Raw genomic sequence first — 25,406 nt, 5'->3', positions numbered from 1 at the left:
ATGAAATAACCAGCGCGATCGGCCATCCACGAGGGACAAAAGCGTAAAAAGAACGATCTCTACGCGTATATCTGCGTTCGTTCCGTAGGTTTAACCACGTTAACGATCAATTAAAGTCGCTGTGATTATCGCGGGTGCCGCGGGTGCGCGCATCCCCCTACGGGGAGTGTAAAAGCGGCAGCGCGAACCGGACGCCCGGTGGCGGCGTGATGCCGTGTAGTTGTCTTCGGTGTGTGAGTGACGCGAGACGTTAGGAGTACGACTGGACTGGCGTCGCGACGCCCGGAGGGGTCACCCTGACCCGGAAGCTCCGCCCCTGTGGAAGTCGAGCCGCCAACCGGCGTATCCAACGTTCGGAGTACGGTAGGAGGAGCCACCGTGTCTCCTTGGCGCCAGGTAACCGCCGATCCTGAACTGGAACCTCGACAACTGTCTGTTGGCATTTAGTATCGCGTCGACTCTCGAGCCAACGTTGTCTTCCTTTTTTTGCAGCGAAGTAATAGTACAGAACATAGTGAAGAAACACGCACCGCAGGCCGCACGTTCGTTGGATATGTTAGAGGAACTTTCGAGCATCGAAATCGATGTAAAAGACATCGATATCGTACGGAGGAACTAGCGTGATCGACGTTTAACAGACAGTTCGAGGGGGAAGGGTTGTTGTTTTCTGTGTATGACTGGTTGTTTTCGTGAGTTTCGTTGAACGATGGAGACCAAGATGGAACCGTTGACACCGCCGCATACACCGCCCACGTTGGACAGACCGATGCACCAGCAGCAACAGTTGCAAATCACGTCACCCAGGTGGATCAGGTCTCAGCAACTGAGCGCACGATTCGGACAACAACATTCGACGGGACAGAGTTACCAGGCAGCGTTTCTCGATAATTGGCTGAGAGGTGCCGCGCTACTGGCTGTCAGGGGTTGTTGCCCGCAGACTACGTCTCCCCATTCTTATCACCAACAAGGTCATCAGGGCGTACATCCAGCGCTTCCGGTACCGCCTCCCGCTTCGTTCCTTGCGAGAAGGTTGCCCGGTCAAAGACCGAAGAAGCAGTTTATCTGCAAATTCTGCAACAGACAGTTCACCAAGAGCTACAATCTGCTGATTCACGAGAGAACTCACACGGACGAGAGACCGTACTCTTGTGACATCTGTGGGAAAGCCTTTCGCAGGCAGGATCATCTGAGAGATCATCGGTGAGTTTGCCGCAAACGCGATTTTTCACAAGTATTGAGAATAAGTTACTAAGCAAGTCTAAGAATAGTAACTTAGTATCGTGGCGTTTGTTGCAAGTGAATCTTTTGTCCCGTTGAATTTGAAAATACGAGCTGGATTTTCAGTGTACGAATTGGATATACATTGATATGTGTTATGTAAGATTGTAGTATGAAATACATGTAAATTTTCAATCAAATTTAGTTGTCGCTGTGTAATTAATACCTCGTACAAATTTTTATTCCCAGCTACGTACAGTAGCGTTTCGTTACCTCGCTCCGGCAAATTCGTTTCTGCATCGATGCGTATAGCGACGTTAGCGCGGCATTTTGCAATACGGTAGAAACCTATACAAATACCGATGACGGCATCGTAGAATTTTTCTAGATCACGAACAATTAGCTTCTCCCAAGCGTTCTACGTTCCTCGTCTTTTCGCGTTGATTCTCCAATCGGAATAGCCCAAACTTTAAGTATCGTTTTTCTACGGACCTTGACGTAAGAACATCTGCCAAGTATAGCTGTATCACTTATCAGTTCCCGACAAGCTTATCTCGAAGCGGAACGCTTCAAACGAACTCGATCGTAATCGATCAGCGAATCTCAATAACAATCGTAATTAGGGTTTGGTCATTGCGATATTTGACTAAGACTCGGCCCTGTTAATAGCAGCGTCGTTTCTCTGTAAGAGATAAAGAGAATGGGAGAAAGCTACAGGATAATAGAAAAACGAGTTGTTTTTCTTTTTTAGATACATCCATAGCAAGGAGAAACCCTTCAAGTGCAGCGAGTGCGGAAAAGGATTTTGTCAGAGCAGGACTCTGGCTGTTCACAAGATTCTGCACATGGAGGAATCGCCGCACAAATGTCCAGTTTGCGCGAGAAGCTTCAACCAAAGAAGCAACCTGAAAACGCATCTTCTCACGCACACGGACGTGCCGCAAGATTTGAGAGTGGAAACTCCGGTCGCATCGGAATCGAAGATCGACGCTTCCGCGAGCGTTAGACAAATGGCGGAAAGGGTGACCAGCCTGATCCCGATTCAAAGGACCAGCACCACCGCTCCTAAATTAGGCTTTAGTATAGAAGATATTATGAGGCGTTAAACTGTCTGCTCTTTCGATTCCTCTTATGTTCTTTTTTTTACCGCCGATCTTTTTCTTTCACGAAATGTACAACGTGTTTCGTTCGGACTTCGGCATAAAATTTCCCTGTTATTACTGAAATATAGTTTCGATTATCGCAAGTATCGCGACACCGAAAATAATTCATTGCAAGGAGGCTAAATTACATATTTTCGCCATGATCGATCACGATTCCCGGTCGAAGCACGTTCGTTACAAACGTATTTGTACGTCGCGTTGTAAATATAGTTTCTGCGCTTAAGTTATTCGATTATATTTCGTGTGTGTTGCGAAGGGGAAAGAACGGCTGAAGCTTATCCTTGTCTTTCTTTCTCCAGTTACTTGTAAATAAGGGTGTACCTATATTTAACTGTAAAATAGTAGCTAATTGCTCGAAGGCATATGTATCGTGATTAGACATAGTTTATACTTCTTTTACTTATTTATTGTTTACGATGAAGAGTATTTGGAAAACATGTAACTGTTCGACTGTAACATTTCCTTTGTGGCTTTAACAGCATGTAATTGCGTTAAGAATAGGTAGTATCTCTGGTAGATTCTATCTTTGTTTCTACCTTTCACGATTATACAAATTTTATATTTAACCAAAGATCGATCGAACATACGACAAATAAAGTGCACGTTTCTATACGTTTTCATACCGAGTGCTTTTCAGAAGCATCGAAAAGATGAAATTATGATTAAACAGGATTGAAAAAATAAATCACACGCGATAAGCCAGCTCGGAGAAAGGGAAATCCTAACCGTTAGAACGGTCAGGGAAACGTACGTGTGTTTTCAGGTCGTGAATAAAGAGGCGTCGGTGGTATATCTCTGGAGGCGTCAAAGTAATTGGTTACTGCAAGGGCAGACAAGAATCTGTCCCAGGAAGCCGCAAGGTGTTTTTCCTCTATCGAGACGTAAATCGAGTTTCCTGACCTGTGTGTATACCCTCTGCGCCACCGCCCGTATTTCTCTCTCTTAAAATTAGGAATTCTCGATCAGATAAACCGAAAGGGACACATCCCGGTAGTTGCCCGCGCGCCACCTTTCTTCTCACCATTGCCCTGTAAATAGTCCCGAAGATTGTTCCCCTCTCTTCACCTCCGTGTCAGCTTCTTCGCCTTTCTCTCGTTTAATCTAGGAAAGAAAAGGACGTCCGTCCCGCTTCTCGCCCTCTGGACCACCCACGTCTTCTACGTACACGTATAGTTTATATACCTGACACGATCGCGACACGGTTGTCGCGATACGTATTCCTTCGGGCCTCTTACCTAATGGCTGGAAAGCTCCCTCGCCGGTGATTCCAACGCGTTACCATTAATTTAAGACCGTTGTAAATAAACTCGCGCGAGGGTTGCACCAGAGAGTTTTGGTTTTTCGAATCTGCCCACGAATTTGTACGGTGCAAGCGAACGAGTTACACTTTGTGCAAGATATACCAGAGAATTTCGTAGGTGACCGAGAATTTTAAGGAAATTGCGAGAATAGCGAAAGTGTTTAATGGACGTTGAAGTACTCTTTTAATTAACGATTCGCGATAAAGTACAAGATTATATCTGTGAATGGTGGTACTTGAAGTAACTCCAACGCGAAAAGGTGTAGAGAGAGAGAGAGAGAGAGAGAGTCGATTATTATTCTCGTTGAAATTTCTTTCGTAGTTGTATTTTTGCCTATTTGTTGTTTATGTATCTTCCCTTCTCTTCAATGCGTAACGATACTGTCGGTGTTCCGATTTCGGTAATCGAAACGTTCGGATATTGCGAATGGATGAGCGTGCTAGCGCGTAGTTATACCAAAAAATAAATAGAAGGATACTGTCGCCCTAGTCTATTCTAATGTATATTTAAATATTATTGTTATCGATTGAAAATAGAGATCAATTGAAACAAAATGACAACCTGATATTTTGATTACCCGTTATTCCGTTGCGTTCTATTTTTTCTTTTATATCTTTTTGAGCAAGTTTCTTATGCGGTACACCTTACATATTCTATACACTACGATATATTTAACGAGTAAATATGGATTTTAATTTGTACAAAAGTCATTAATACATTCCTTTAATCGAGCGTTATCGATACGAAACGTTAATTTACTAAAGTTGTGTGTGCCTCGCACGAACGAAGCATGTAACAGCGTATTTATATATAAAGAACGAATCGTATCACTTTATCATTTTCTCGAGTACACGTTCTACAAAATACTACTTTATTCGGAACCCGTACATTATCGATACCGAGCAATTTCTGCAGAAAAAGTTTGATTGTACCGCGTATACTTGAAAAATAATTGGAAGTAATAAAGTTAAGTCACTATATGCTATATACTATGGCAGAATATAGAATATTACTCTGTCACAAAGAATAAGATAATTCCTTTGTCGTCGTATAATTTACATTGAGAGATTAATGTAACAATTTTTGGAAAACGTCAACGTTTTCAAATTCTTTCCATAGTTATAATAAAATGGCAATCGTGTGTGTGCCACCATACGCTTTTTCAATGTTCTGGCCGAGAATTTAGCAAAAGAAGGAGGAACGACACGTCCCCTGTCGCGACCTCTTTTCACCACTCACTGTGTACTTTGTCGACCTTCGCACATTCTCCACTTGTCGAAATATCACGTTTTCCCGACAACTGTCGGCAGTTAACCTGCTTGCTTGGCAGTTAGCCTTGTTTAACTTTAATTAATTCTCGCACCCCTCCGGGACAGTAAAGTATACCTAATGAAAAATCGAGTAAACAGTGCCAACTGACCTACATACATGTTTCTCGATCATCGCGATAACTTTGAGTCATTGTGTGCGATCGGTCTTCCCTTTTCCGACCGGATTAATTAATATTTTCGGTATCAATTTCCTTCTTCTAGGGACGTATAATAGATAGAATCGGGAGGGCGCATTTACGGCTTATATAAATCGAGGGACCGCGTTGTTGGGGAATAAAGGTAAAAATAGAAAGAAAATATGCTTGTGTTATAAGAAACTTAATCTCGGTTTTCTCCTTCTCAAGGTAGAGATCTTACGAAAACTGCACCGCCATCGACAAATATCGTTGCTTTTTCCCCGCAATTTCGCAATCATAACGATTCGTCTATCCACGATCATCGAACAGAGTGTGAAGGATAATTGCAACCTTGTCGAAATTCTCGATAAGGTTCGAATGAAAGAAAGGATACAGAAGAGATACATCAGGATGCAGGTAGCCGAAGCAAAGAGAGAAGAGGCTGAAAGGAAGGAGGACAGAAATACTATGTATTTGATGGAAGACAAAGGATGCGAGATGGATGGAAGAGGTTCTTTTCGTACCCTTTACCGATGCCTTCGGGGGCGATTTAATTACAATAATCACAGCATTACGGTTCTTGGTATCGCGGCAAGTCCACCGTGACTTGTCCCACGGAGAAGACTAATCGTTTTTTCTAATCGAGGACAGTCCCCTGATTTGGAAACGCCTCCAAAACGCTCGATTCCTGGGTATTTAGTTTTTGACGAGAGCGATAGAACGAAGCAATTTGTCTGATTGGGCCGAACGTCAGGCGAAATTTCCTAACATTGTGATACGATTTATAGAAAAGTTACAAATTGCTATTCGCGTAGTTCTTATCCCTTGAATGGCAATATTTTGCAAGTAACGATATCTAAATTATTTTAACAACGACGAAACTCATTGAAATGTAAAAAATTTCCACAAAGACTTCGAAGATTTTTGGATCGGTTCGGGGCGAGTAAATTATCAAATTTGAGAAGCGAAGTTCGAGCCTCTGCTAGTTCCAAATAATTGATAAGTACCAGCGATACGCTCTGGGCGAAGTTGTAACTTTATCATACACGTGTATCACGCGACAGATTGCGATTCAACTTGAGGAACGCCTACTGATCTGCAACGGTGTTTATCGCTTCCTGCGATCAGTCGATTTAGACACGACTTTGTATGCATAACGATATTAGCGGCAATCGCCGAGACGACCCATCCACCGGTATCTGATAAATTCATCGTCGCTGTTATTTATCTGCGAAAAGTTTTTTGAAGTTACTTTTTAACAACACCGTGAATGTCGCATATCTCGAACGATCTCGCGCAACTTAATTTCTACTCGACATATGTACAATCGATTACATTTATAACTACACTATGTACGAAATGTGTACGAAATATTATTAACTAGCGTAAAAAGCGTCGCAAAGTTTATTGAAAGACGTCGATCCGGTTTCTCTTCTAATGTTATCAAGTCACGACATACTCGTTTCAAGTGCATAAAAAGAAATCGCGGTATTTAAAGCGATTAAACCGACCGATGCTTCCGAAATTAGAGCAGCTTCGGTGGTTCCCACAATCGTCGAATTCCAGGATAAAAACGCTTGCTACTTCCAAACAACCCGAAATTTCGATCCCAGTGTCATTTTTCTCTTTCATTAACGGCAACATTGTCTGCCCTCGTTGTCTCCACTGGGAGTTCCTTTCTTCGGAATTGCGCACACCACGAAACAAGAGTTTCCAGCGACTTCCTAACCGCAACGCTAAAATCACCCTAAAAAGCGAAGAAACGTTTCGTTTCTCTTTAAGTGGAGAAAAGGGACGAGCCGGGAGTATTGACCTTGGATCTTCTGCCCAATAATCTACCAACTATGTAACAATATTAGTCTGTCGATAAGCTGTCTCGTAAGTCGTACGTTTATCTTTTACGGTTTTGCGTTAAATAGGCAAAATTAAGCGACACTTGGAATTTCGAAATTCTTAGAAAATAGAGCGGATCGGTTCGACTTCCGACTATCCACCAAAAAAAAAAAAAAAAAATGTTCTCTGCCAAATCGATGCTACTAATCGAAAAGAATATTCGATAAAAGTAAGAAGATATATACGATTCCCACGGAAATTTCGTTCTTTGTTTAACGAATAACTTATTAAACGAAATATTATATTTTACGGAAATTATCTACGATACTTTGTCGAGGTCGTTATACCTTCCTCCAATAGATGGACTTGCGACTCGAGGGTGAATGGTCGGTCTAGCAACGAAACGTTAGCAAAGGGGGCGGCACTGGACGACGATTTCGGGGTAGCGGTTTTATAGCGAGCTCGCAATTGTGGGAGTTAGCACGGTGGAATGTCGTGAGGGCCCCTGGGGTCCACCCTCGGTGCCTTAAAACGTTAACCACAGATCTCTCGGGTGGATTAGATCTCGCTGGGTCCGGGCGAAGCCCCGAGCTACGATTTGCGGCCAACAGGGAGACGAAGAAGAAGAGAAGCTGGCCACGGTTCCCTCACCGTTTCCTTTCGTGTACCCTCTTATTAGGGCGTGAGCCTTATCTAAGGGTCATAGGGCCCTCGCGACCTCCAAAGTCCCACAGGCGATCCCGCAGAATTCCAGGAGTCACCGGTCACCTCTACGCGTTGTCCGTAAACGCGATTTCGGTTCGACTAGTCGATGCTTCGGCGTTTGAAGAATCGTAATCAGGGATCGAATCTGTCCGACTTTGTCGCTTTCCCGTTACGTTTCGTTTTCTACGAAAAATGTCCATCGGTCCTGGATCTCAAACGAAAAACCGAAGAATTACAGATAAATCTAAACGCGATCGATCTAGCAACGATCGGCCATCCAACGGTCCCTTGAGACGATGCGTCCGTTGACGAGCACCGTGTGACTGCGCGGCCTTTATTCGCACGAACGATTAAACGCGTAATAATAAATTTCAGGAAAAGGAAGGTGGCCCCGACATTTCGGGAAGACGGAACGCGCGCATTCAGGAAGGCGAGAGGAACTGGTGCCCGCGGGCTCATGGCCTGTGGTTAGGGCGGTGCGCAACCTCTCTTTTTTGCTGGCCGACGATTAGGTAAACTGGCTGGGTAGCGGCGTACAGTGTGCCCACGTTGTAGAAACACACTCTAGGCCTGCTATTAGTTAGTAGTATAGTTTAAACTCGAGACGCCGGCCGATGGGTTGGGGCGCGGAAGAGAATGAATACGCGAAAAAGAAAAAAACAGCAGAAGGAGGAGAAGGAAGCTTTGGGTCCTCCCTTTTAAACGCCGCTAATTCGCGACCTAGCCAGGCGCCAGCTCACCTCATTTCGTTCCTTCCCTGCTCTCTTTGTTCTTCTCTCTTCGTTAGCCACATAGGAGATCGAAATAAGACATACGAGACGAAAGAGGGAAGTCTTGTATCCGTTCTTTCCGCACGTTGACATTTCTTCCAGGAAAGAAATACAATGTCGTTGTTTAGATCACTCGTCTCAAATCCTATATCTTATCTCATTTTCTAAGTCTTATATCTCGCATCTTTCATCCTATATCAGGTATCCCAGAGACAATGTTCTATTTCGCAAACGTAACGCTTCGAACGTGACGTATTAGTTCACACGATGAATACTTATCTCACTTCTCACGCTCTCTGCTCAAAACTTGCTGCTAGTTTTCGATAATTTCGCTCTTAAAAATTGTTCGCTAAAGCGTCGTATCGAGAGTACCTTTCGATGCAGGCATTTCGCGTATGAAATCCCAAATTTTGAGCCCAAAGTTCCCGGACTAAAGTCGGGCGTTAGTTCCCGAGAAATTCGACAGCCAAAATTATTCGAAAAGTTAGCGAATTTTTCGAAGGGAACTTGTTAAATTTTTAGTTTTCCCCCTGGGAAAAGACTAGCTTGTTTTCCTAATAAGCTACAGTCGATATCGTTGAGCTCTCGAGTTACCGACAGGGCGCACCGTAACGAGTAGTTGCTTCGCGTCGCCTGTGTCACACTCGAATGCAGATTCGCTCTTCTCCGATGCATTCGTGTCCTCGAATACGGGTTCTTCGATGTTTGAGGAAGGTTTTATCCGCCTGATGCTGCCATCTGAAGGTCCGCTTACTAAGAGGAAGATTTCCTTCCAATTTGCGAACATAAATTCTATAGCGATTTTGTAAGATGAAATTGCGGCGAAATTTTAGGCTTTGCTTTCAAAGTATGCAAGCGAAGTACTTGCTAGGTATATATTTTCAAACAATCGTAAGATTTGTAGGTTTCGTGCAAAGATTTTAATGCCTCATCGATCGTGCAGTTACTTACTGTAATTATGAGTCGAGAAGTATATCGTTAGATTTATCGTTTGCGACGAGTCAACTCTTCCAACCAAGTTTTATATTCTTTAACATTTAAAAAGTGTCAAAAAGTTTAAAGAAATATTCGTACCATGTAAATAAAATACTAATTTTATCGTCACGAAAAATTATTAGAACATCGAATAGAGAAAGAGACATCGTTCTTGAACGCTTACTTTTTTTTTGTATTTAGTTTATATAAAAATAAAAATCCGTATTATACATCTTCGTAACGCACTTCCGTTCGTAGGATGATTCTCACTTTTGCGACTCAGCTTTTCTCACCTGGATCGCGCGGATGCATAGGATGAAAAAACCCCGGTGTAGGATAAACGCGCGTAAATTCCGCGCGGCAACCGTGGATTATCGGCTCATAATTCACCGTGGGCTAAGACAGTGATTGTCAGTTTGCAGTTGAGCATCCGCTCGAACTCGCCTCGAATCCGCGTAATGGATCATTACAGGTCGAGCGATAATCAATTTTCAAAGTACTCTCCGGCGGCGCGAGCCAGAAAGGGACCGTTTTGAACCACTGCATCCGCCGACGCGTAATTTCAATCCTGTCGGCTCGGTACTTTTCGTTCTTGCGGGCGATATAACGCGCTGGTTTAGAATCCAACAAGACAGAAGATTTACCGGCGAAGCTTTTAATTGAAATGGACGTTGATTTACATTACTTCGTGAAACGTTGCTTTTCGATTATACCTAGTATCTTCGAAATATCGTACATTTAATTAAGGTAATTCTCGCAAGTTCTCAACAACGAACTAGTTTTATTATCCCTCTACGAGAATTTAAGTCGGTTCTAGAATGAAAAAATTCTTGGAACCAAGCCGTTGCAATTTCTTTTCCCTTGACGCGTTAGGAGATTGTCTAGGTGAAACGCGAGATGTCCTTAATTTTCCTCAAATTATTCAATCCATATCTCCAGCAATTGAGACTCGTAAATGCTCTCGAGTATTATACGCATATCGATATAATTCACGTTGCTATCGGTATCACTTCGTTCAAGTTTTTGCACCGATAGACACAGAAATTTATAAAATATTTCATACTGTATTCTAACCTGAACTATGGATATTAAAGGGTCGAACGTCGAACCGAAGAGATAAAGGAAAGAGAAAAGATACCAAGATAACGTTGCAATTAGAGCGCGCGCTGTATTTACTTGTTTGTAATGTTGGGCTGTGCGAATCTTAGAATCGCGTGAATTTCGTAAACGATGGAAATGAGGCTGGTGGACTGGTTGGAAGGGACGCGGGGTCGGACAGACGGAGAAATTCCGGTAATGAAAGGGCTGAAAACCGCGAGACCGCGATTCGGTGTCTGGAAGAAAGAAAAGGGGAAGCCGATGGAGGTGGAGGAGGCGGTGGCCGCCACGGAGAGGTGGAAGCGGTCGCTGGAGGATGGACCACGGCGTCGCTGTACACATCGGGTAGGGGAAGCAGACGAGGAAGCGGCGAGATGAGCGCGAGCGAGACAAAGCGGCAAAGACCGCGTCGGGAGGTGGAGACGGTGATGGGTGGTATTCGAAAAAGAGGAGGCAAGAAGAGTCGCGAGGATATTGCGAGGAACTAACCTACAGCCGATCTAGGGAAACGGGATCGTTAATGGATCCGAAGGATCGCGAGATATCGCGACAGAGATCGCTTAGGGTTAGATCGTCGAGGAATCGAGCAGTCGAATCGTGATAAATAATGTAAACGTCAAAAGAGAGATGATTTTTTTTTAATGGAAAAGGATACGAATTGTCTGCGGGAGGGGACGAGAAAATACGACGAGTTTTAGAATAATTCTTAGTTTAATCGTTGCGGCCACGATCGTAGCAGCGAAATACATTTTTTATTGTTAGTTTACTATTTAAATTGCGCATTTACGAAATTTATGGGTAGCAAAGGAAGACGAAGAAGGGGCGAGAGATACTGGCGCATACTGTGGGAGAAGAGACGGATTATGGCGATGAACTAACTGGAGCAACAAAGTAAATAGAAGAGAATAAGAATGCCGAGGATGAAATCTAGCACTAAGAAGTTTAAGAAACGAGGATTGCAAATGGACCGAAGATCACGAAATATCGTGACGGACATTATCTACCGAAGGAAATTTAGAAAGAGCTTGAAAACTCGGTGAAAGTAACAGGGTAGAGAGGACGAGAGATGCAACGAGAACAAAGTGTGTTGAACGTAAGCGAAAAATAAAGAAGGATGGGTAATTTGTGAGTGTGGAAAGAGAATAATGTCTAAGGAGAGCGTTAACGTATTTAAGAGGGAAAAGTACAGTGATAAATTATAAGTAAAGTTAAAATAACCGAGGAATTCAGCGAGAGATCGGTGCGTGGAAGTTGAAGAAGAACGCGGATGATAGTTTAATGAGCATAAAACGCGCGAGGGCGTAGGAAAGATGAAATTTTGAAAATTTGAAGAAGAAGAGATTTTGCAAGTTCGGGATAGAAAAGCTAATTTCCAGATGTAACGGGTGTACAAACGAAAATTTGAATACTCATCGTTTTGGCGTAAAGTGGACGACATGGTGGTTCCTACAAAGTATCCGCTGGATTAACCTGCGAGGCAAAAAGTAAATTAAAAGCAAATTAAGCTGGACGAAACCGGCGGCAATTCGATCCAAAAGCCTAATAATTTCTGGAATCTGGAGTGTGTGCTACATAGAATGGGAAGAGGACGAGGACGAGGAATATCCGATGGAAGCAGGGAAGAAAAATCTCGAACGGAGGCGAGCGAGAGAGTGGAAAGAGGACGAGGGCAAAGTGGAAGATAAGGGAAAAAGAAGAAGGCTGGCCGCGAGTCGTGGCGCAGGCAAAGGGGGTTAGTTAGGCGCGTGGGGCCACGTGCGTTCCCACGGTTTCGAGAGGCATATCGCACCACAGCCCTCGGTTTCGCTTCTCTCATCCCCTCTACTCTGTGGACCGCGGATGGAAGGCCAGCTCTCGATGCTTATACAACATTATATACGGCTTCAAGTGTATGCATACACTTACAGAACCCGGTAGACGCGTACTTATAGGTATACCTATGTACGTATATGCATGGTATAGTATAGTGTATGTATATACGTGGCCCTCGGTAGAATGCCACGCCATCCCCTTCCCCTTAGCGGCGTGGCCAACGAGCCAGAGGTTCTCGGGCCTCCTACACCCCCTCGATCTCTCTTCTCTGCCGTTCCACACAGGTCTCTCCTTCGTCCTTCCTTCCTCCTCGCTAGCGTTGGCGGCGCGCTGACCTCTGACCTCCCATTACCGGCTCGACTGACCGACGACTCGACTCCCTCGCACATGCAGACTCGTGCACGGTTAGACACGCTGCCTCGACGCGATATAGACGTACACGTTCCTCGCGGAACGAGCCCGCGTCCCGTTGGGACGAGCCCGCGGGAATTTCGGCGAATTGAATGTTCTACGTCGGAGACCGTCCTCCTCCGTATGGACCTTCAGGGATGTGGATCGAACTTTTCGTTCGATGGCGTATCGGATAGGCAGAGAATTTTACGTTGTTAGGGACGTTAACTCGCTCATTTGCCGAGCGTCGATTCGTACAAGCGATAAGAACTCGTACTAGGGTATAAAGTTGCTAGTCTCGTATTTAGATCGATCAGACTGCGATCAAGAATCGAGGATGGTTGCGAATTTTAGAAATTATTCAGGTTTGGACGATGAATTTTACGGAAATGTCAACGGAACGTGAATCGAAGGAGGTTGCCGTGTCGCGTTGCAACCACCTTCCGTTTCGGTGGAAGAAGAAGCCGTGTCGTTAACGCGAAGATACGATCCCTCGACGACGTCGCACCGTTTAACGCCCCTTTCACCTCCGAGAACTTCGCCTAATGGATTCGCCGGCCTACTTCAAATTGCCGCGGGAATTGATGCTCCGGTTGCCGCGAAAGAACTTACTTAATGACGGTGAATCGGAACAAACGAACCTGTTCGCGCAACTTTCCACGCCGACTATCCTCTGGGCGCTTCCACTTTTATCGGTTCCAAGTAACGAGCGAGACTTCAAGACTCAACGTTGAAACTATTAAAACGATCAGAGCGATCGATCCGTAATTTCTCGTAGAAATTTTATAGACGCACCACGATGAACGTTTTGTAATTTCTAAGTTTTGGTAATTTCAGCGAAATGAATATTCGTATTTGATCAATCCTTCAAGGTTTGGAGAACTTCGTTTAAACAGAATTTTATCCCCATTTTACGTTTTCGTTTAAGGGAATTAAGAGATAAAACGTTTTGCGAGTATTCGCTCGTGTTTACAAGTAGTACGAGTCAATGGAAATAGTTAATCGCGGAAGTTTAGACCGAAAGGTAAAAAGCGAATGCTAAAATGGATTTACGTTATACGTCTGAGAACGAGTTAACTTTATCTTTCGAATATAACTCGACGAGTCTTCGATATAGAACGTTGCATTTAAATCTCAAGCAACGTTGCATCTATTCGATCGATAGTAGAACAGTATTACGCATGTAATTGAATCTTTACTAATGATAGGTTGATGGTAAAATTTACGAACTTCGCGATTAACAATGCAGAAAGTGGAGCAATTTCGTTGTGTCGAGTGGAAGCGAGGTAGGTTCAGTCGAAGAAACAACCACGTTCGTTCTACAGACGGTTAGAAAGTTTACGAGAGCAAGAATCCGTGGCATTTAGAATTTACTACTTAATAATATACTTCAGGGCGAACTAAATCGTTTCCATAATTTGTATCGCGTTCTCCACGAAACACGTGGTCATTTGAGCAAATGATCTAACTGTTCGGAGCAGCGTATAATATGCACACTACCGTATAAAAATCCCGGATTATTTATCATTAACCTACCCTATGGTGGAATGTAAAGTGGAACGTAGATCATTTAGTCAGCTTATAATTTCAATGCGTTTACCGAAACACTTTACCGTGCGAGTATCATTACCACTTCCGACAGTGGGAAATATGATAGAAACGTGTGTTTGCTCATTCTAGCGCAATGTCCATTTTAATTACACCGGTATAATTTCCAGTTTACCGCGCATCACCGCCGGCAAATTACGCGAATCCTTTCTGCCTGGTAATCGTCGCTAACTCCTATTTCTCACCCCTATCGTAAGGACCCGCATTTCATTTTCATAGTCAAACGAAGAGCACAGTGGGAAAAAATCTGCAGCTACCGCGTATCGGTTCTCGCGTAATTTATCGCGTCACGCCAAATTTATCTTCCATCTATCTACGCTTTCTTGCTTCCATCCTTCGTATCGTAGGTTGCATAAAATTTGACAACGCGCAAAAGCGTGCAAAAGCGTGCAAAAGCAACGGTGTTATTTTCCTACGAAGCGTAAAAAGCGGCGAAGCAAGCAAGGTAGAGCGAGTGGCGAGCTAAGAGGGCTGTGTGGGGGTCCTGATCGTGGCGAGCGCACCCGCGCCGCCAAAGAAGACGCTCGCAGATATTCCCAAGAGCGAAAGCCTGCAACCGAGGTCACTCCTCCTCGTGGGAGGGCCCCCAGGCGCCGCGTAGCCTCCCCCGTCGGCTCGGCCTGCCACGAAAAACAACAAGACTTTATGGTGCTGCATCGCAGAGTGTACGCGCGAGCCGCGGTTGCTTCGGCCCAGGGCCGGCCGAAGGCCAACCAAACCCGCCGCGGAGCGCTCGAAAAATCCGCTTGAATAATTGTCCGGCTTACTTCTCTCTGCGAGACCAATTCCCAGCCGGGATTAATGAGGCAACGCGCGCGGATCCCGCGCCGAGACCTGGCCAGGCGTCCCGCCCCTGGGAAACTTTGCGTTTTTCACTCTTTCTCTGGCGAACGTTCTTAGTTCGAAGGTACGGTTCTTGAAACCTTTTTCCAGCTTCTCTCGCCGTTGGAAATTCAAAGATACGGCTGTCTGAACGACCATAAAATTAGGAAAAATTAGCAAAATAATTCTACCGATAGTCGATATTAGCGTTTATAAGCGCGTCTCATCCGAGGTATGTAGACCGTTTCGTAAAGCAGTCGTTCGACGAAAATCAACGATCGATCAAACGAGAAGCGTTTCTTGTTAGCGATTTAGAAGGTTGTTGTAGATCTGCTCGAGCGAATCGAACGATCGTCAGTAGAACAAGCTGGTAATCGGCTCGCAGGTCGAGTTACTTGTCGATTGCTTCGCCTACTTTTTCCCTGTCTTGTATGAAACCCGTGCACGTAAATCGAGAGTTTCGCGATGCAAACTGCCGCGAGCATCTTGTAATTGATGGCACTTCCGATAACGGCACGTCGTAATATTATCGGATCAATTAAAGCGGTGAAACATCGATCGTCTCGAGTCAAGCGACTCGTGTGACAATATTTTGCTCGTTAATAGAATGTCCGTGAAAATAAATTATCATTGACGAATAAATAATTAAGATCTTTCGATTAAATATTGCTCGAAGAAAAATGTCTCTGATATTTTTTAGGATAGATTGGAAGATAGCTATTTATCTTCGCCGCTTGTTGAGTAAATTATTTTTAATTTTACGATTTTTTATCGTTAAACTGGAAATATATAATTCTCGTTAAATAATTCTTCGCAAAATAAAAGCAATTGTATATGAAACGCGCGACAAATGCGAAAAGGGAGTGAAAAAGGAAACGAAAGCAAAGGAAGAAAATATGATTTATCGTCCACTTTGTCTGGTTTTACGCAACAAGACGTCACGATGATTGCTTTTCTTGGTAAATTGCTACTATACCGTGCAGCAGGCAGCTCTCACGCGTATTTTACAGATATATTTTACAATGCTGTTTGTCCTGCAGCTTTCAAGGATGAGCCGCGATTGAGACGTAGATTGAATTATGTGCGAACTTGGGTCTCGGTTCATCGAACACGTTGATACTTGGAGGAAAAGAACCGTAGACAAGGTGGAAGACGAAGATGCAGCCAACGTCTGACGATCTTCTCGCGGAATAAAGATACCAGTTCCCTGATAAAACAAAGTAACTTCGCGTCGTTGAACGTTACGTATCTCTTTAAATCATTCAGAATGATCCCGATATAAAATCAAAAAGAATATCTTCGCAGGGGAGCAGAAGAAGAAATTCAAACGACTTCTGATCGAAAGCCTTGGTTGACTTCGTCCTATCCCTTTTCTCTAATGGACGAAATGAAACGAACGCTTTCGCGACAGAATCTTTTACGGCAGACCTGGGAAAACTGCGAAGCGTCCATCTCGAATTTATAGGACCGTAAATAATTGCGGAGAGCGGTGCTGTGCACCGTAAAACCGGATAAACGAACGATAAAAGCAATTTCGCCGGGATGAGCGCGCGTGCTGGGCACGTAGGAGGCAAGTTACAAGCGAAAGCCTCATTAACCGGACTGTACTCGCAAGAACGAGATAATTAACGCGTTAAACCGGCGCCACGTCAAGTTATCGGGCCTCTCCCCGTTTAATTACGTATACCCACGTGTTGTCGCTACTCTATTCGACCACCGGTGCTACACGCGCGAGCTATAGATTCAGCGAACGTTGAATCTTTCTAGACAGACGATCGATTAAACGTGTAATTTTCTGTGAGAAAATCGAGCAACGTATATAAAACTCCTGCATATCGAGTACTCGTTAGTGTTTAAAGTTTGATGCTAGACGGATGCAATGGTAAAATGGTACCGAGTGTATCGAAGCCTACTCTAGTGTTTTTTCTGTTACGCACGCTGCCATTTTATCTACGCAATAATACAGTAGAAAGCAACGCTGGCAAAAGCAACCCTTATCGAGAAGCATAGGGTGCAAGAAACGTCACAAAAGGGGCAACAGGTGGTCAAAGCTACCGCCTCGAGAGTCGCTATCTCTGGTTCTTTGTCAACGAATAACGAAGGGGGCGTGACCGGGGTAGCTCGCGTCCCTTAGGGTGAAAGGGATCCGGTACAAAGAATGGCACACAGAAGGGTGCTAGAAGGTACCGGATAAAAGGTAGGCGGGCATCAGCTACAGATATTTAAGGAAAACAGGTGAAAGGATGAAAAAGATGAAAAGTTCTTTTCCATCTATGATCTGTGTGACGTTACGTTCTCAATTTCTTTCTCTTATTATTTGGAACTCCAAGAATTACGTGATCTAATGTCGTAGCAATTTTTCAGAACCAATCGATCTTCGAATGTTGCTTCGTAATAGCTCTCTCTCGATTCGAGATTTAATGGAGTAGAAATGTTTCACATTCGTGAAAGCAAGTGGTAGTGTTCGTAGAAAACAGATTTCGCCCGAGTCGATAGAATTTACAATTAGCGATTCTTCATCCCCAAAAGCGATATTCGTCGGTATCGTTGGAAAGTACCGTTGGGAACGCTTCAGCCCCGAAACTATCGAGCGTACGAATCGACTTCTGCCTTCGACACGATCGAACACGGAGGGCCCACGTGGTTCTCGATGACCATTCCGACACGTGATCCGTCATGCGAAATGAAAACTGTCCGATAGAAGGTGGATTCGAAGAAGGAGAAATCGCGAGTGGTCGAGCGAGTCCCACGCAGAGACGATGATTAAAATTGTAAATATCCACGGCCGACCCCCGGTGTTACGACCTTTGCGCGGCCCACGGCGCCCCATCGGCTCACCCCATATATCAACGGATATTAGATTATGGTAAGAGGCGAGCATTAACGAACGTTGGATTCGCGCGCGCCTCATTTGCCACCCTTAGGCTCCGTTCGCGCGCCATTTTTCACGCAACCGTCACGTCTGCGTACCAATCGGCGATTTCACCCCGGGAGCTGCAACGATCCTGACGCTTCTTCTTTCCTCCTTCCTTCCTTCCTTTTACTACTCTTTTTCTTCTTTTCTTTCGGCCGGTAGTATCGAACGATTACAGTGAATAATTGATCTAATATGGGAGGGATCCACCAGAGCGATGGATACATTTGTTCTCGTTGCAAGTAGGTGAAGGTTCCGTTGAAAGCCGCCTTCGACGCGGCTAATGGCATGCAATCTTCGTGAAATCGCCTTTGTTGCGCGGCTCCTCTTGTCCGTTAATTGGTAGAGCGTGGGGTAGAAACTAGCGTGCAACGGTGAAAGCGCAATTGGAGGCCGATCGATGAAACGCGTCGATGGTTTAGATTTCGAATTATCGAGTCTTCGTTTGGTACCATTGTTTGGGTAATTAGATGGCTATGTTATTATCGATTGGTCACGGCGTGCTCGTTCTTCGAGCATTCAATTTGTAACGGCAGTGACGCAACGTAACGAGGAATTGTCCAGACCTTTCAACGATCTTGTAGTTTTCTACAGCCTTTTTTCAGATAAACAATTTCTTAGCACTTTTATGGATTTTAGTTGTCGCGCTATGTGCAACAATGGATCCGTGCAATTTCCTTGGTTCAGCTAAAAAGGATGCGCTATCTTAACTTACCAAACACAAATTCGCTAAGTTTTCCGAATCCGAAGACTCAAATCGTACGCGTTTTGCGTCACCTCTGCAAATTAATTTAATCGTTTTCGCCCCTCGCGCCCCCCTCTGCATACGAGAATAGAAGATGGACGAGGTAGAGGTAACGAAAAACGTCAACGATCGACAGATTCGCGAAGTCTTGAAGCGAAAACTACAAGTTTTGCCGAGTGACGTTCGAACTCTCGTTCGACCACGAGCGAAACGGCGTCACGTTTCACGAAGTCGATTCTTGCGGAAGAAAGAGAACCTGGCGACCGCGTCACCTCGTTCCTCGCCGGTAGAACGTGGTAAAGGGGTGCGGATACAGGTCGAGCAGGGGGCAATATTTTCACGGCGCTTAGCGGCAGGCCGACTCGGACGGCTCCCATCCGCGCAGCACGACACTATTTCCGAATGTATCGCCGGTCCCAGCACCGCGCCGCGGCGTGCACGCGCGCGTACACGCACACACACGCACGCCGGATACCGTACGCGGCGATATTTTCCTGAATATATGTAGCGCGTGTACATACATACGTCGAAGATTAATCGAGTCAAAAGGCCGCGGTCGTTACAAAGTGTGCCGCCCGCCGCGACACAAAACCCATGCATTACCGGTCGAACGTTGCCGAACGAGAGGACGTCGCGTTCGTGTTCTAACGTTCATCTTGTCTCCGTCGATACACCCACGCTGCCCTCGCGCCAACGGGCTCGGAATGGGGAAGGCCACGGCGTCGCCACGTAGACCAAAGTCGCGGTTGTATGTGTCTGCGGCTTGGTGAAATGGTCGCGACCACTGGTGCGCCTTGATTTCTTGTTGCTCCTCGAGGTGGTAGGGATCGCACTTTCAAAGTTTCGCTGTTTGCTACTTTCGTGAGTTGTTTTCGCAGAGTTGCCTTTGCCACGCTATTGCATCGACGTAAAATGTCTCGAAAACTATGGGAAAATACGGGAAAATGTTTCGGACGTCAGATATCTAAACGGCATCGAATGATATTTATTTGATCTTACTGTAACTTGGAAAACCCTAGGAAGGTTACGATTAAACTTTCAAAGAGGAATCTACGTGTTTCATTGCCTAAAAGATCAACTAATTCACTGCAGTCGCTCAAACGCTACAATCTTTTCCCAAATCCTAACAATTCGCGCTTATACAACGTACCAAATTTATTTGTACGAGGGAAGATTCTCTATGTATCTACGATTAAAAAATTATGGGCATAACTCTGGGGAAATCGATACAATTGCGTTTGCAATCCGAGAACTGTAAGAGATGGAAAAACAGTTTTCAGACAAAAGTTACTTTTTTAAATTAGAACTATAATCTGGTAAGAAAGTCGTCGTTACAATGAATTATAACGCAAAAAGTAATACTCGAAAACTAATCGGATTTTCGGCGATCAATTTCATCTGCTTAGAGCGAATTTAGACGATAAAAAGAAAACCCTGTACATAACTGAATTCTCTACGTATTTGCAGTGTGAGGAATTTTTGGAATTTGCCGGTTTGGGGACGTTGGGGACCTTGTTAGTCATCGATATCTACTGGAGACTGCAACCGTGGTATAATCCGAGGATATTCTTCAGCCTCGTTACGTTAGAAGGCAGCAAAAGGAGCCCGAAAGAACGCGGAGAACGGTTTGGAATGGCGGCAGCGACGCGGCGGAGTGGTTGGTTCGTAAAGGTCAATCACGCGGTGCCGTCGCGTCGCGTCGCTGTAAGTTCTTCGAAATCAAGCGGAATTCCTTGGAACCACATCTCGGGAAGAGCCGTGGCTCGACCGCGTGTTGGTCGATTTCTGTTGTCATCGTGGTCCCTGGAGATGGACGTGAGAATGCGAATTCATAGGCAAGGGGGCGTACGAGGCCCGTCAGAAGGCCTTAGGCTGGCTCATTACCAGCAATTGTGGCCGAACGGCACCCTGCGGCGTGCTACACGGCTGCATCGGCCCCCGCCGACCTCGGGCACACCGGCTGAACCTTCACCGACCGCGAGATCCTGCCCCCGCCTGCCGTACGACAACGGAATTTAATTGCTCGATCAATCATTATTTTCGTGACTCCGCGATCGCCACCGTGAACACCGTCCTCAGCGCCGCCTACCTCGCTCGTCGCGGTTTCACGCGCTTCCCGGTCCACTTTACATTGGAAACTTTGATGCCTTTCGTTGGTTGAATCGAACGTGGAAAGTTGACATTGACGTTTTTTCCGTTAGATTCGAGCGTTGAATACGCGCCTGAATACGCGTCGCGTCTCTAATTTACAGTTTGACCATTTATCCGTAAAACGTCAACTATAGCGTAACGTTTCGAATAACTCTGTAGTTGTATATTTTTCAAATAACCCCATAACTCATAGAACCTTTACAATTTCCATTCGTAGCGTTATCTTTCGTATTATTCGTAGCTACGCTCCATTCACACTCGAATAACTTTTATTCCATCATTTTCCATTTATCAACCTACTATCTCACAAAGCTCCTTTTATTTCTAAAGGTTCGAGCGAATCTGAAACTCGACGAGACCCACGCAGCTCGCGCCGGCATTATTCCAAGGCAAATAGACGACATTCTCTAATCAAACGCAAAGCGATCGCTCGACAAAGAACGTGAGCAGCCTCTCTCTCTCTCTCTCTCTCTTTCTCTCTGGTCCGACGCGGAAACCAATGCCCTCGATGTCGGCTCTCTATCAAATTAACGGAATACATTAACCACAGCTGTGTGTTATTCCCTATTCCGCCTCGTGGACACGCGCCTGGCGCGTCCATAAAATTCCAGCTAATTCCCCATCATCATGACAATGAGAGGCTAAACACACGCCGTTCAAAAGGATGGCCAGGCGATCGGAATCGTTGGTCGGCTTGGTCTCTTTGATGACTGCGAATAGATCGTCACTGGCGCAGATGGCGCGCGCGCGCGCGCGGGCCAACATCGATGAAAGAACGGTACATAAAACAAGAAGAGAAAGAGGAGTAGGAGAAGGAAGAGATATATATATATATATATAAAATATAAGGAGAAAAAAGAAAATAGGGGGCGAAGAGGGGAGAGGGAGAAGGGAAGGAAGGAAAAGGAGAAGGAACTGAGACAGCGTGGAGACAAAACGAACCAATTCTCGGCCTTTTACGATCATTCTCCACGCTCTCACCGCGTCATTAGCTGCTTGCTGGATAGATACAGGGCTGTGTTACGAAAGGGGAGCCCCCCGCCCCCGAGTCACCCTTTCCGAGAAACAATCTGTTATAGTGGACCACATGAATGGCGAAACGTAAAAATATCCCCTTGAGTTCCCACGTGGCCGGCTCAATGGACCGGGAAGGAGCGGCCTGGATCCTCGAGGACGGCCACAGATCGAGAGAGAAAGAGAAGAAGATGAACGAAGGCCAGGCAAGGAAGGTATAGTCTCCGTTGCTTGGTGCGCGCGTTGAACGAGGAGAAAGGATAAGAGAGACCACGTAGGAGGAGGGAGGAGGCAAAGGATTCGTCGCGGAGTGCGGTTTTCAACGAAGCCAATTATTAGATGCGTCTCGAGGCAAGGAGACCCAAGAAAGGAGCTCCGGATATCGATGTGAAATACGCGGGAATTTATATTTTTGTCGTGCACGTAATTGGGAATGGGCCGCGTGAAAGAAGTGGAGAAATTTAATTTTCGAACGACCGGCTGGTGGGTTTAGAGCCCTGACAACTTGCCTGGGAGAATTGCAGTCGTTGCAAAGTAGGCTGGTTTCTTCTATTTTCTTTTACAAACGTGCTTCCACGTCTATTTTGCAGATTTAAGACGGATTCTTCCGCGCGCTCTTTCGGAAACTCTATGAACGTTATCGTTGCGGTGGAGTTGGTACAAAGGAAAACGTTACCAACGGATGGTCGTTCAAGGATTTCAGAAAAATATACGTATTCGAGGTATTACGAATAGAGTAAATTTCATAGGAAAATCAGCGAACCTAATAACTTTTCGCACGGTTACGAGAAAATCCAAGCACGAAACGGTAACGCGTTATCCTTTGTCCGTTGTTTTCGAGTCACGACCGCGTATGACCGCTCATTTAGGGGGGCCATTCATTCTCGAGACACTTCTCTTGTCCGACGTCTCAGGGTGCACCGGACGATACCTCTCTCCCTGTCTATCATTTTCTCTTTAGGCCCGTGCAGGCATATTCGAAATGGAACGAAACGAATTACTCGCGTTGTCGAGGACACGTGCTCTCTCCTCGACTCTTCGTTGTCGTGGTCTCGTCGTCGTCGTCGTCGTCGTCGTCGTCGTCGTCGTCGTCGTCCTCGTCCTGTCTCTCCCTCGCTTTTTCCTTTTCACTCGGCCCGTTCTTTTTCTTTCTCTGTTTAATTGTGACGACCGCTTGGGCGGGCATCTCGAGCTGGCTGGGCGGTAGAGAGGGATCAAACATTTATTATTCCGAGGGATAAGTCCCTGTAAATATGTACAACGGAGAAAAGAAATAAAAAGGGGGGGGGAAGAATGGAATGTTAACCCTTTGAGTACTTTCGGTGCATTAAGCCGTGGCCGTTCTTTGTATTTATAATTGCCCCTTTCCTTCAGACGCGGATGTGCTTGCTTTCAGAATGCTCTTTTAGAGACGGCGGAACGAACGAGCTCCGCCGAGGCTGCAACGGTGTAACGATACTTGTCGATCGAGACGCGCGCGTTATTCCAGGCAAAGTTGAAACACGTACATCGGTAGAAAATGTTCGATACCTTTGGATACCGTTTTACGCGTTTTTAACAACGATTCTTTTAAACTGACAGTCGCACGTATATCGATGGAGCATATTAACCATAATACAGGTATTTCACCTACCTTGTATTCATCGACCTTATATAAGTCGAAGTCACTCGTCGAATGGTTTCTGGCCAATAGATACGCTGCTTGTTCCTCCTTCTTGCTCGCCCTTGAATCCAAACGGAGCATCTTTGTGCACGTCGGCGAGACCGAAAAGAAAAGACGCTGCAGAGACACTCGTTGCTCGTACGGCCCTGACAATGGGCCATTCATCCGCCATTGTATCCCCGGCACATTAATTGTCTCTTTGAAGCCCGATAACCTCCGTGGATACGAAACCGCTCCTCCCTCTTCCTTTTCTTATCTCGTTCTGCCCTTTCCATTCTGGCACCCTTTTGTATGCCGATTGCCTTATTGGCAGGGGTTGATAAAGGGTGAACGGAAGATGAATAAGGAGGAAAGAAGATGTCTGAAAGTGAAGACGAACGTACTTAGGAAAATCGTATCGTATCCGTGAAAGATGAAACATCTTGTACGCAGGATAATACATTTTCAAGATTTTCAAATTCGCAAAAGAAGATATTAAAAATCAGCGCAGCGAGGCGTCTAACTCCAAAGTTGGCGATAGTAGAGCGTTATCGCGTGGGAGAGGGACAGCCGCGATTAATACGATTCAAATTACCATAAGCATCTGCTGGCGGGCTCGTTTTAAATCCACGGAATTTTGACGAAAAACGAACGAGCCGAGACAAGAAGAAGGAAGGACAGATCGTCCAGCAGGAGATCTCCGTAAATCGCTGAACGATGTTTCGCTGAATTACGAGCGATATCGAGGAAGGGGTCCGCCGATATAATTAAGGAGGCGATCATCCTCCGCGATCCTGCTCGTGTCTCGCGTTGGAATCCAAATTTTATGTCGGTATCATAAAAGCGCGTGACGGCAGAAGAATTAGGACGGCACTCAGTCTCCCTCTCCGTTGTGGGCACCCATAAGGACCGCTACAGATATATAAAGGCTAATTCACGATGGACTTGTTTAACAAACCGATCTGCGCCCAACGCGATTTCTACTCTTCGAGGCTGCTTTCGTTTGCGATTCGTCGTGTAATCGAGCGATTACTTCACCGCGAATGCATTCACGTCTATGCGAAACCTAAGCATAGAAGAACGTGTATAACGTGTAACGTATTATCGAAATGTTCGTTTAAAAATCCGCTGCCGCTGTACGATAGTTAGGATTGTATAATAAAAGTTATTCGAAGACAGGTCGAACCTCTATCGAATGAAAAATCGCGCAAGATGAATAATCTCGAGGAAGGAACGTCGGATGGGTTCGAAAATCGAAACGTCATCAGGATAGCCGCACAATCGGTGTCCATTGGCCTTAAACCAACGAGGCACGAATAAAGGAGGGGACATCGTGGCGGGAGGGAGAGCGAGAGCGAAATATGGATGAGTAATATGGGTTCCTCGCTACCCTCACGAGGCAGAAAGGCAGACGAGGGTGTCGCGATTCCCTGCTGTGCATTGATGGCCTCATCTAGCCTAGAAGAGCTCGGGAATTCAGCGGTAATTACCTTTTCTTCGGGCCGACGCCAGCCAGAGGTGTTTCTGGTGTACCGCTGCTTCAAAGCTCTGGACGTGGAAGTTTTCAGCTGCTTGTGAAGCTCCATCAAGGTGTCCCGTGGCCGAGTAATGGTCCTGAGTGTCCGTTGGCGATTCCTGATGGGCCTGGGAATGCATTAATTCCGGCTCGTTCGAGCTTGAAATTTAAACTGATTTGAATGTGTTGCGTTTTAGCACGTCGTTGCATCCTTTACGACGACAGTCCTGTTTGTGAGTACCGACAGGGAGAAGAGGTTCGAGATCGTTGTCTAAGAATAAC

At 45.4% G+C, this 25,406-nt stretch overlaps 1 protein-coding gene and 1 long non-coding RNA gene across 3 annotated transcripts; one reads left to right on the top strand and one right to left on the bottom strand.

Moving 5' to 3' along the window:
* Positions 1–208: 208 nt before the first annotated feature.
* odd (odd skipped) lies at positions 209–5,142 on the top strand. Its single transcript, XM_069124768.1, has 3 exons — positions 209–396; positions 493–1,200; positions 1,970–5,142. Exons 2-3 carry the CDS (start codon positions 707–709, stop codon positions 2,322–2,324), a joined length of 849 nt encoding a protein of 282 aa, XP_068980869.1. The 5' UTR covers positions 209–396; positions 493–706; the 3' UTR covers positions 2,325–5,142.
* LOC138185655 (uncharacterized) lies at positions 991–25,406 on the bottom strand. 2 transcript variants are annotated; one of them, XR_011174690.1, is made up of 3 exons: positions 25,099–25,406; positions 23,600–23,990; positions 991–1,071 (listed from the first exon to the last, which is right to left on the bottom strand). It is a non-coding gene; the product is annotated as an uncharacterized LOC138185655 (long non-coding RNA). The 2 variants fall into 2 exon arrangements; XR_011174691.1 differs by lacking the exon at positions 991–1,071 and adding an exon at positions 3,248–3,322.

This window comes from Bombus flavifrons, chromosome 12 (genome assembly GCF_040668555.2).
Source record: "Bombus flavifrons isolate JBK064 chromosome 12, iyBomFlav1_principal, whole genome shotgun sequence".
Classification (NCBI taxonomy): Eukaryota; Metazoa; Arthropoda; class Insecta; order Hymenoptera; family Apidae; genus Bombus; species Bombus flavifrons.
The sequence above is the reverse complement of the archived record's forward strand: the minus strand, read 5'-3'. Positions and strand labels throughout refer to the sequence as shown.

What these genes read in the sequence shown, in the direction of transcription:
- odd (XM_069124768.1), top strand. Translation starts at nt 707, where the DNA reads ATGGAGACCAAGATGGAACCGTTGACACCGCCGCATACACCGCCCACG. An exon ending in GATCATCTGAGAGATCATCG is followed by an intron (nt 1,201 to 1,969) that starts GTGAGTTTGCCG and finishes TTTCTTTTTTAG; the next exon opens with ATACATCCATAGCAAGGAGA.